General features: G+C 41.1%; 1 protein-coding gene across 1 annotated transcript; it reads left to right on the forward strand.

Annotated features, from left to right (window-relative positions):
• Positions 1 to 802: 802 nt before the first annotated feature.
• sec62 (SEC62 homolog, preprotein translocation factor) lies at positions 803 to 11,807 on the forward strand. Its single transcript, XM_076745168.1, has 8 exons — positions 803 to 912; positions 5,340 to 5,448; positions 6,123 to 6,228; positions 6,701 to 6,920; positions 7,555 to 7,650; positions 7,739 to 7,799; positions 7,966 to 8,085; positions 8,644 to 11,807. The coding sequence occupies exons 1-8, from the start codon at positions 820 to 822 to the stop codon at positions 9,180 to 9,182; spliced, it is 1,344 nt and encodes a 447-aa protein (XP_076601283.1). The 5' UTR covers positions 803 to 819; the 3' UTR covers positions 9,183 to 11,807.
• Positions 11,808 to 12,711: the final 904 nt, after the last annotated feature.

Genomic DNA, 12,711 nt, shown 5'->3' on the forward strand with positions numbered 1-12,711 from the left:
AGAATAGGTGAAGATCAAAGATCACATATTTTAAGAATAACAAACATATAAAAATCCATCTTCAGCTTCCTTTTAAGGTCCATAGAATGAAAAACATCTACGTTTGAACACCTACTTTTCCAATAACGACTCAGCAAATCCATTTTCTGTTGAAGACTGAATACAATTCTTGTTTACAGGATTAGCCTCTTTATATGCGTCATCCTGTTTTCAAGGGGATCCTGTCAAGTCATTAAATTTCACTGACTATTGAATGATACATACAAAAAAAAAAAAAAAGAAAAAAAAAATACATAGAAACACTGAGGGAAAAAACAAGAGAAATAGTAAACAAAGGCAATAACAACCATATGACATGAATTCATTATTCTAAGAATAAACATTAAAAGCAAGAGTAGCTTGATTTCAAATAATAAAAAGGCTAGATTTGATGTGTGATTGTAAATTATTCCAATCAAAGGGAGCCTTAAAACAATGTTTTTTTTTACTTGTTTATCCATAATAATTCATCATAATGTATTTGCTAATTACTTTATTAAATGTAATGGAGTAAAAGTATAAAATTCCCTCTGAATTGTAGTGTACTATTAGAAGACTTGGAAGTAGAAGAAAATGGAATACAATTTAATGTAAATAAAATTAACAGGAAAAAGATTAGCCTTATTATTATGAGACATAATATGTGCATAAAAAAGATTATGCAGCAAAAGACCTCCCAAAAAGAGCTTGAGGCGAGTTTGTTTGGTTAACTGTAAAACTAATGAATGAAATCACATTTTTTAACCGTTAATCGCTTAGTCTCGCGATATTACACGCTCTATGCGTGTGCGCAACCTCTCGCAGACGCGCACGTCGGACGAGCTGAGTTGGAGGATCATGGCGGAGCGCAGGAGGCAAAAGAAACGGATCCAGGTAACATCACTGAATTCATACAAATTACTGCAAATGCAAGTTGAAGAACAACAAATAAAAACCAGGCGCTGGTTTACGACCTTTTGCCGGATGTTTGTGAACGGCAGCATCCTCGTGGGGAGCCGTTAGCAGGCAGCAAATGAAGCCAGATGATGGCTAATGTTAGCTAGCATTAGCTGGCTAGCGAAAACAAATATTAGTATTTGTGTTTTGATAAGACGCTTCCTAGCCACTTATCCTTTCCACCAGTAGCATTCATACACTGGTCTACACATGAAAACTGTGTTCTAATTGTCGACAAGTGAGCTGTCTCCTCAGTCAGCCGTTTTATTTAGATTGAAGTGGCTGCAAAGGTTTGCTGGCTAAGCTGCGTCAGCTTTAACCAGACGTGTTTACATAACATGAGGCAATCTGCGGGGATTTTAATTAATGAGTCAACACAGAGCATCATCATTTAACTTACTGTGCAGGTAACAACAAGCTAGTATGGCTCCGACAGCCCTTTAAAGATTAACGCATTGATTTCATGGAAGCAACAGTTTGTTGAGTGGCTGCAGGTTCAGTCAGTTTAAACATCACTCCCAGGCATGTGAAATCAACTTTAGTAGTCTGATTTCTGGATCTCAAGCCTCTCCCAAAAACAATAAACCGCTCAGCTGTTTGTACAATCATGTCCTGACTCAGATGGTCCAATCTCCGCAATAACTTGATTGTTTCTGAGTCACCTGGAAAGAACAGGTGATGAAGACATCCACCATTTGACCTGTGCATTGCTGCATACTCATAAAATCCAGATTATCATATCTGTTTGGCATCAGTTTAAGATCAAGTATGATTGTGTGTCTGTAGTTTTAATTCAGATATGACCTGTGTCCCAGTTTCATGTTATTGACTAATTCTGCTCAGGTTTAGAGTTTGTCATGAGATGACACTAGAAAGGGGGCTAAATACTCAATGACATCAGCAATCATACTAACCATTAAGATTTTTGAGAGCAATTTCAATGTTCGCTATTGTTCATAATGTAGTGCATGAAGGAAATGGTGAAAAAGCTCACAACTGGGAAAAGTATTCAGGTGGAACATTTTGCTGTCTTTGTTGTGTATAGTTGGCAGTTTATATTTCTTTATTTGTATGAAACAGTAAGTCTGTTGATGGTATACCAGCTGTAAAACATACTGCAGAGAAATACTGCATACTGTGAGTAGAATGGATTTGGGACACAGCAGTTGTGTGTGAAGCTATGATGAACTGTTTTCACCCCATGTGTTGTAATTGTGGATGAAAGAAAATGTTGAATTTGCCTACTGTGGGGCATCAGGCCAACATTATAAAATAGTCCTTTTGTGTGTTTAAGTTCAGCTGCATCAGAATATATTCCATTGACACACACAACTGTAGAGGCCTGTTCATTACCAGCATCATCACTCAGCATTACAGAACGATTATCTCCGTTTTTTGCCACAGTTTTCAATACTTAAACACCACTTTGCTTTGCCTTGCAGCAAGCATTGAAGGGTGAAATTAATTTCAGCCAAACATGTGACTTGGATAAATATTCGTTGTCAGTTTATTAGATAGACCTTGCTGAAAAGCTAATGCTGTGTAATACAGAAGTCCTGCAATAACTTGTAAAAGAGATCAAATGTGCAGTTTCTGTTAGAACAGTTTTAGAAATTACACATTACAATTCAACAACAAAAATAAGCGTACAGTTGAATCAACACATCTCTGAAACAGTTTCAACAAAAACTGAACATGATACGGGGATCAACACTAACTTTTAAAAGAGGTAATCAGGCTAACCAGGCCTTAGCTCTTGGCTGCCGGAACTGAAAATAGAGCTTTTGGTCACTGACACTGAAAATGTGGTCGCCATTTTTAGTCACCTTAGACACGTACGTTTTGCCATTTGCTGACCCTAATTTTTCTGTTAGAAAGTGGTTGCCACTGACGTCAGCTAAAGGCCAAATATGTTTGCTAGTTTCTCAAAATGGTTGCCAGTGTAACCTGGCAGCGGTTGCAGTCGAGACCTGTCATGACCTTCACGCAGGGAGGATTTATTGCAGGATTGTTGTGGTAGACTGCATTAGTTTTAGCTGGGTATACCTACTGTATTGTAGTCCTCTTGCGCGTTTGAGTTCAGTTGCATAACGACACACTCTGTTATCTCATTTATGAGCATACCACAACCAAAAGAGGCTTGTCTCTTAAAACATCACCACTCCACATTACACAAGTTCCTCTTTATTTATTGAAATCCGTTTGATTGTGCTTTACACAGCATTTAAGGATCGACATGGGTTTGAAGCCAAGACCATTATTTCAGTGTACGCTTGTTTTCCAGTTACCTGGCACATGTATATACTGTAAGTAATGCTCTGATCCAGCAGACCTGCAATAATTAAATCCTGCCTCCATGACAGTGATGATGTTAATGATGTTCTGCTGAAACTCCATTTAAATCAATGAGATTAGACTGAATATTAGAATCACCTCTCAGTATAATGCTATACAGTTCAACAGCACCACAAACTACAGCTTACAGAATGACTTTTAAGTGTAGGTCATCATGTTCAGTTCAAGTTCAGTTGGATAACAACACATACTGTTATCTCCTTTATGCATGGACCACAACTAAAGAGGCTTCCCGAGATCACTAGTCTACATTACACAACACTTATCTCCATTTTTGGCAGATTTCTCCTGATTATTCTTACTTGTTCATGTATTCATAAGGGTTGAAATGGGTTACTTGTCTAGCCAAAACTGTCACTTGGATATATGTTTTAAAGGACTAGTACTGTACTACTTCGGTCTTGGTGTGGAGCACTAGCAGTCAGCCCTCACATACAATGCCTGTGACCAAGACCTGCTTGCTACTTGCTTCATGAGTGCACAGTTAAACAGAGCAGCTAATCCTCGTGTGGTCGAGCCAGGTAGATCTTTTAGACTGTGACATGGGGCTTTCTGTGTCAGGGTCTCATGTAACTGAGCTGTGTGACCGATACCGGCTTCTTTAAACAAGGTTTGTTTGATGGCCTCGTCTTCCTCATGCTGCTTGGAGCCAGCTGGACTGCATAAAGCAGCACTGAATCTCACTGCGCTGATGCTCTCGCTGCCTCTGCGTTGGCATGTGATTCACTGCTGCTGGCAGTGCAGATGTTGTGAGATGGAAGGAAGAAGAATTATTCTGTATTATTGCTACAGATGAACCTCTGTAATATGTGACACTGGATTTGCACGCAGACAGAAAGTGGATGTTACCTCTCAGATATGGTCTCAAATGAAAATGTGGAGTGTATTTTCACAGCCACAGATGCCGGCACCCCTGCACATGCAGCTTTTATGGTCATTTTTGTGATGGAGGACAGTAAAATAGGAATGATTGACTCCTTAAATTTAGTATGAACTTGGTCAGGTAACAATGAAGGTTTGATTTTGCAGACAATAGATATTAGTCAACTGTCGGAGACTTTTCTAGGTATTTCTGGTTGTAGCAGGCTGTTGGAGGTGGTTTTATCACTCAGTGAGAAGGACTGTTTTATGACTATTAGATTTACAGGATTGTTGCTTTAATACAATGAAGTACATTCACTGGCAGATTTGTTAATTCACTGGATTAGGAAAAACAGATCTAGGTTATTTTTAATCTGTTATCTAGTTTTGACTTTCCAAAAAAAAAAGCAACACACATAATGATCTGAGTGACGTTTAAAGAACATTTTGACATTAAAAGAGCTGATCCCAGTGGAAGAGACACTCAGTGTAATGCCGTGCAGACGCCCTGATACAAATACTGTTTTTGTGAAGCTTGTAATGTTCACCTTTGTTGAGCACATAATCATTTCTGAATAAGGCCATAGTTTGTGGTGTATTGACAAAACATCAGGTGTACATCACAGCACAGTGTGCAGCACAACAACTCTCTAAATTAGTAGTAGCAGTATTTTGCACAGGGTTATGCATTATGTTTTACACGTCATAGTATATAGTCATTGGTTGGTTACAAACGTGTGTGTGTGTGTGTGTGTGTGTGTGTGTGTGTGTGTGTGTGTGTGTGTGTGTGTGTGTGTGTAATTCCTTCTGATCTTCTGCTGTGAAGCACTTTGAGGTGCTTTTCTTGTATGAAAATTGCTATGGAACACTATATTATTATTATTGGCTATTGAAGTTTAATTTGACAGGAATTCATAACATTTGTTGAATTTGTAACACCAGTTAATTTAAATCAGATCTTTAATGTCTGTGTTTTGATAAATTCAGTTAATACCCAACCGTAGATGTAGCTGTAGATTTATTAGTGGTGATCTGACTGCAGTTCAATGCCAGAATATAGTGAAGCACCATTTTCCCACCTGTGATGACTTACTGTGCTGTGTAATTATGAGCGTCTGTACATCTCTGTGTTCATCTGTGCTCTGCAGGTGGTGAGCGAGCCCACAAAGGAGGAGAAGGCGGTGGCCAAGTACCTCCGATTCAACTGCCCCACCAAGTCCACGAACATGATGGGCCACCGAGTCGACTACTTTATCGGTTAGTGCTGAGCTGTGGGACGTGAGGCGCCAGGCACAAACACACAACACCCAAACAGTGGGTGAGGTGTGAGTCAGGAGATGACTGCCCTGCCCTCTGTTTGTCTTCCAACACACGGACAGTTTACTGCGTTGACTGAACATTTCGTTTTGTCACAGTAAATGAAACCATTAGTAGTTACTGTGCCAAGTTGCTGAAGAGTCGTCAAGCTTTTAAACAAATGTTTCCACTGCAGTCCCATTTGCAGACCCGATCCTCCCACTCTGTATTTATATTTGTCTTATTGTGCGGCAAGGCGGAATCCATTTGTCAGGTTTGGGAAATGCTGTTTGCTCAGTGGTTGGTTGGTGGGTGGAGGAGGCTATGACTGCTGAGGCCGGTCATTCCTCTCGTCACTGTCACATGACTTCACAATTGCTTACCTCTGCTGTGGACAGTAATATTTCTGCAGCTGTCTACTGCCTGTAGCCAGTATTCAAGCTTCATTTGTGACCCTTGTTGTCAAACAAAGGGATGGCAATGACCAATATTTATAAGAAGAATGTATCAAATGGCAATGTGAAAATAACAGGACAATGTAAAAGGGCAGCTTTATGGAGCCTTATAGGGAGTTTCAGCTCATTGCTTAGCTGTCCTGCCACAACTTCTGTCCATCTTTGTGTCCCTACATTCAGCCTCCAAGGCGGTGGACTGTCTGCTGGACTCCAAGTGGGCCAAGGCGAAGAAAGGAGAGGAGGCGCTGTTCACCACCAGGGAGTCTGTGCTGGATTACTGCAACAGGTGAGCTGCACTGCAAGCTCTGATACTGAGGAGGAATAAACATTCGTCATGTGGGATTTTATTCCAGAACAAGATATCTAAGCATTTGATAGACAGGCTTCAAATGAATGGCATGTGGTGCTGTAAGTTATGATTATTACTGATTATTTTCTTCAATTATCAATCGTTAAGTCAATAAAATGACAGCTGTCCATCAGTTTCCCAGAAGCCAAGGTTATGCCTTGCTAGATATTCAGTTTGCAAACACAGAAGATGAAGAAAATCAGCAAGTGATCTCATTTGAGGAGCTGGAACCGATAAAGTTTTGTATTTTTGCTTTAGAAATGACTTGATTAGTGGTCCAAAGCCCTACAGGCATGAAGCAAAAAAATTGAATAACGGAGCAGAAAACTGATGAAACGAACTGATGCAAATGCTGGGCTCAATTCTAACTAAATGTTTGTAACCAGTCATTGTCCTCCTTCCTCTGCAGACTCCTAAAGAAGCAGTTCTTCCACCGGGCTCTCAAAGTGATGAAGAAAAAGCCTGAGAAAGACACCAAGAAGGAGAAGGAGAAGGAGAAAGAGAAGGAGGAGAAGAAAGAGAAAGAGAAAGTCAAGGGCGACAGCAGCAAAGAGGAGGAGAAAAAAGGGAAAAAGGAGAAGGAGAAGAAGAAAGAATCTGAGGCCGCTGAAGCCAAGAAAGAGAAGAGCGTACGTGAGCCAACGCTGCTGCCCTCTGTGACGATCAACTCCACAGATTATCTTCACAAGAGCGTGTTATCAGTTAGCAGCTTTTATGTTTCGCTCTCTCTTGTGAGAAATACTAACGACAGAGCGTCTGCCATTAGATGAGTGTTAGTGATAAAATACAAAATGCCATAAAAACTGTGGTACAAATTTAGAATTTAGCTCAAAAACACTGGATGGATTATTTTTGCCTTGTCGGAGGAATCCATCAGAAACAGGATCATCAGTGTTTCACAGACCGATTTCAGCTTCACTTGTTTGTTTTATGACCAGTCAGAGTAGCTGTGACACTGCTCCTCTGCTCGGCCTCCTAGCCTGACAGTAAATGGGTGGATGTTGACTTTAAGAACAGGTTTAAAGTGCAGAGTCACAGAAATCATGGAAGGAAGAAGCCCGGTGTGTTTGTGATGATCGGTCTGGGTCCGTGAAAAGAGAAAATACGTCATATCCACTTCTCAGTATAACCAAGTGAAATGCTACATTGCCCCGTTTCCAGCCTTTGTGCTAAGCTAAGTTAGCGAGCTGTAGCTTCATATTTAAAACATGATTTGTAAGTAAAATGCAGATTTTACATTTCATTTTGGTTTATGTTCATCAGGATGACAGTCCTGGAACCCCCAAGAAGAAGAAAGAGGTGAAGAAGAAGTTTAAACTGGAGCCTCATGAGGATCAGCTGTTCCTCGACGGGAATGAGGTGATTGTGCCTCCGGAATAAGCTGACATATGGAAGTGTTTGTGACCCCGAAAGACTTTAAAACCCGAAATGTGTCTCTTCTCTTCAGGTGTACGTGTGGATTTACGATCCTGTCCATTTCAAGACGTTTGCCATGGGACTGATACTCGGTGAGTCAGCGGGGAAAATCACAAGTGGAGTTCTTTTGGACAAGTGGAGGACGGTCTGTTACTGACTGCACTTTTTTGTACTCACTCCATCTGTGTGTGTGTGTGTGTGTGTGTGTGTGTGTGTGTGTGTGTGTGTGTGTGTGTGTGTGTGTGTTCTGTCTTTCAGTCATTGCAGTGATAGCAGCCACCCTGTTCCCACTGTGGCCAGCAGAAATGCGTGTGGGAGTTTACTATCTAAGTGTTGCAGCAGGCTGCTTTGTGGCCAGTATATTGCTTCTTGCTGTTGGTAAGTACTTGCACTTTATAAAAAAAAATACCTGTGAAAATATTTAAAAGTTCCTGTAAGACATCTACTGCTGTTCAATTAAATACAAAAAAAAAAAAACATCAAATGTATTTATTACTAATTAAAGCATCATCAAAACATGCCATCTTATGAAGAGACATCATTCAAACATCTTTCAGTAGATGCAGCCCAGAACAACCCCACCACTCACACACAGATCAATGAATACATCTCCAACAGTGTCAATCAAAACTGAACTTTACTACCTTTGTAAAGGTAGAGTTTGAGGCTGAGCTGTTGTATTTCATGTCATTTCATTTTATGAACTGCTTAAAAAATGTTGGGAATAATCTTCTTCAGTTAAGACAGCACAGCTTTAAATGTGTATCACCTTTCAATCAGACGCGACTCAAAGTATAAGCAGAGGAAATCTAAGTGTTGTAGAAAGCTGGTGCAGGTGAACAGCAGAGGTTTTAAGCTCAATTTGGCTCATCTGTGATATATTTTCAATACTTATAGTTTGAAATTGATCCCGTTGGTTGTCTCCTTTCTCCTCAGCACGCTGCATCCTCTTCCTGATCATCTGGCTGGTGACCGGCGGGCGCCACCACTTCTGGTTCCTCCCCAACCTGACAGCAGACGTCGGTTTCATCGACTCGTTCAGGCCGCTCTACACCCACGAGTACAAAGGACCTCGAGCCAGCAACAAGAAGGGCTCGGACAAGACAGACGAGAAGGACGGCAGCTCCTCCGCCAAGGCCCAGAAGTCCGACAGCGACGAGAAGTCCGACAGCGAGAAGAAGGACGGCTACGAGGAGGAGGAGGAGGAAGAGGATGAGAGCAAAGAGGCGGCGGAGGAGAGTAAAGACGCGGAGGGGGAGGGGACGGACCGCCACTCAGACACAGACAGCGACCGCCGGGAGGACGAAGGCTCACAGCACAGCAACGGAAACGACTTTGAGATGATCACCAGGGAGGAGCTGGAGCAGCACACAGAGGAGGAAGAGGAGGAAGAGGAGGAGGAGGACGACGAGGAGACGCAAGAGAGGAAAGAAGGGGTTGGGAGTGACACTAAACCCCAGACTGCTGAAACATAAACTCTTTACAATCCCATCACTCTCCTCTCTCTCTCTCTCTGTCCTTCCCTCCCTCCTGTGATCCCAGGACCTGCTCGTCCGGCCTCCCCGAGCCCGCCGAGGCCGAGGAGAGGCTCCATCTCTTGTTGTTGAGATCTTCCACAAAAACAGTACCGACAGACCAGTACCGGGAAAAGTAAACGGCTACGACAATGAGGAAAACAAATTAAGAAAAATGAAAAACAAGCCTTACGGTGGATGTGATTCCTCCCACCCACGTGTTATTTATGTTCCAGTGAAACCCTGCCTGAGGAAAAACCCATCAGACCAACAACAGCCCTGACGGAGGGGTTTCATCTCTTTGTCCTTTTTTTTTTCGTGTCTCATGTCATGAAGTCGCTTTTTGTGTCGTTTCAGCTGAAAATGTTTTATCCCGTCTTTGGTTACATGTGGATGTGTTGTACGCGAGGTCACTTGCTGATCTTAGATACAGATGATGGAGAACAGCTTTTGTGCTAAATTGACCGGTGAGAGAAGACGAGCTGGTTTCTTTACACCCCCCCCCCCCCCTTTTTTTTTTGTTTCATTGTCGTCTTTGAGCTCCATGTTGTTGGTACAATCACGGCAGTTCTGGAGAGCCAGAAAGCCCCGGTTCTTTCACCTGTTGTTGGTGTTTTGGTGAGCACGACCACGGCAGGAGCACGCTTCACATCCTGCCAGTGAGTCTGACAGTTTTCTCAGGCAGCCTTTAAAGCAAAGTGACCAGCAGGTCTGCTTTAAACCTGAATTAAGCCAGATGGACCAAATCCTGTAGTTTACGCGAAGGAACCTAAAAATCGACCATATTGTGGCTGGATGGAGTATTTGGAGGACAGAGTTAGTACGGCTCTTTGAGGTACTTGCCATTTTCAGATTTTTTTTTTTTTTTTTTTACACAGTCTAAAGTACTTCTAGTTCATGTTTAATGTGGGACTCATCTTAAAGAGTAAACGTGAGCAACTGGGACACAGCTGGCGTACTTCATTTTCTTTTTTAAAAAAAGATTGCAGCATTTGTTGTACAACTAAACTTAGAAGATGTTCACAGATTTACTGTCTATTTGCAAACAGAACCAGATATAAAGTAAAGCAAACTAGTGCCAAACACAACTAATAATGATGTTATGCATGCTGATTTAATACGGAGAGCTGAGCGCGAGAACGAGGGGAACATTTTGTTAATTTGCTCATTTTGTAACTGCGGTGTCAAACTCCTCAAACCTTTCACATCTTTGGAAAAAACAACAAAAAAAAAAGGTGAAAAAAAAGCACAGCAGGATGTTGTTATTGTGTAGCTAAACAAAGATTTTTGGTCTCAATGAAACCGTTTAAAGGGTGTTCGCACTAGACTCCCATCCAAACCAGTTCTGTCGAGTCTCGCACAAGCCGTCGTGTGTGAAAACAGTGGGCGCCTCATGGATCCAGCTCCACTGACCAGACTACACTATCATTTCCAGTCCAAGCCCAGTAACTGGCGGCCGAGGTCCAAGCTGTTCCTTCACATTATCTTCTGGCTAGAAATGTCTTAGATGCTCTTTATAGTCATAGCAAGGATTATATTTAAGTATAAAAATAGAAATGTATCATTTATATATGGATTCTATTGATATATCAAATATATACTTAGTCTAAAAGTATAAAACGGCTGGGTTTTTTTTCCCCCTTCTCTTCTTTTGTATTAGGAGGTATAATTTTTATTGAGTGTTTGTAACGCTCTTTTTTTGTGTTTATACGATCAAGAGTGTCCTCGTTGTGTAAAGGTAACATCTGGGATTAGAAAACAGTGGCAACTTACTAGATATCAGCATTTTTCTGTGGTTAATTTTTACATTTGCCATCATAACATTGGATGTGTGATCTGGTTGAGTGTTCGCTGCCACGTCTGTGTTCCTCTCACTGAAACTGGTCAGTCATTAACCCGAGCTTATAAAACCAGTGGCTTGTGTAACACAGACAGCAACCTACTGGTTCCCACTTAATCTGACGTGGCAAAGAGTCTCCTCTCGGCAGAACAGTCGTGGAGTACATTTCGCCCGGCTTTCTGCACAGTGGTCCATTTGTTTTGTCTAAAAACGACCTCCCCTACACTGTTCAGTCGTTTGCTCTGCTGTCTGTAATCCCACTGAGGCTTGTCGCTCTTTTCACTCACAAACCGACATGTTGTTGCTCTTGTTTCTTTTCTGACATCTTTGTCTTTTTTTTCTTTCCTTCCCCAAACGGGCAAAGTGCATCTCTGTGTCCTGAGTTGCCAGTTGCTGTACTCTCAATATTGGCATAACCACTTCACAAACGAGAAAAAAAAACGATTTATCCTCCCGGTTGTTCTTGACTGTTGCACAGTATCGGTCTGTTGTATATTGTAGTATTATTACACTCTATGCTGCTGCTTCTCATCGCACATTTCTGGGGGAAATAAAAAGTGAAATTGTAAAACATCCATGTTTTATCTCTGGGTAAAAAAAAGGGGGCTTTTGATCGCCTAGTTGTCCACATTTGGATCAATGTCATTCTGAAGACTGTCTCATGCAATATTGGAGTATAATTTAATAAAACTGGATGTCTGGAAATATATCTGTATCTTATCATTGCAATAAAAATATAGAAAGCACACTAGCATCGTCATTTTCCTCTAATATATCTTTCTTTCTTTTGGTCTGATCCTTGATGGGACAAAATGGTACGTTAGCAGTATGAAAACAACAAGCAAGCTGCTCGTGCTGAGACGAATAAATGGTAAACACTGACAGTCGTTCGTATGTGAAGATAAATAGATACTGTATAATCTGACTGATGGTTCACAGAGGACCTTTCTGAGCAGTCAGGATCCACCTGCTACAGGCATCCAACAACGTTAATGCAAGTGAAAGCTGTGAAAACCAGTTACTATTTAATGTGAATTATTTCTTAGGACTTTGTTTATGAGGTTGAAACATGATTCTTTTCATTTAGTATTAATGTAATCAGATCACATGTGCAGCTTTACAGACGCAAATGCTAATGGAAGATTGGTGATATGCATCAGGTGAAAAAAAAAAAACTCAATTGCCTGTTTATTATTAAAACAACAATCCTCCCTTTGTCATCATGTTATCATGTTCAGTCTTTGTTGAGGCTGTTTCAGAGGCGTTGATTCAACTTAATGATCCTTTTGGACGATGCAGTTTGTGGTGGTGCTGAATTTTATTGTGTTATACTCACAGGTGTTAGTATTAGCACCACACGCTATAAAATATAAAGTTGAATCAACCTCTTTAAAACAGTTTCACCAATAACTGAACATCACAACCTTCATGAACGGAGGATTTACTGCCGAGCTGTTTTATTAGACTGCAGCAGTTTTAACCAGGTGTACCTAATAAACTGGCAGCTGAGTGTGATATGTGCCTGATAAAGTTCCTCAGTGTATAATCGGTGGAACGTTTTAAATAATGAAGACTTCACTTACAGCTTCTTCACTTCTTTTTTTCAGCGTTCTGGTTGTCGTTGCTGATGAAAAACACCACAGCAGGTCA

The sequence above is a fragment of the Chaetodon auriga genome, chromosome 12 (assembly GCF_051107435.1).
Source record: "Chaetodon auriga isolate fChaAug3 chromosome 12, fChaAug3.hap1, whole genome shotgun sequence".
NCBI classification, from domain to species: domain Eukaryota; kingdom Metazoa; phylum Chordata; class Actinopteri; order Chaetodontiformes; family Chaetodontidae; genus Chaetodon; species Chaetodon auriga.

Excerpts from the sequence above, each read along its gene's own strand:
- sec62 (XM_076745168.1), top strand. The coding sequence starts at position 820 with ATGCGTGTGCGCAACCTCTCGCAGACGCGCACGTCGGACGAGCTGAGT. Across the intron at positions 6,229-6,700 it reads GTGCTGGATTACTGCAACAG|ACTCCTAAAGAAGCAGTTCT; the intron begins GTGAGCTGCACT and ends CTTCCTCTGCAG. Across the intron at positions 8,086-8,643 it reads TATATTGCTTCTTGCTGTTG|CACGCTGCATCCTCTTCCTG; the intron begins GTAAGTACTTGC and ends CTTTCTCCTCAG.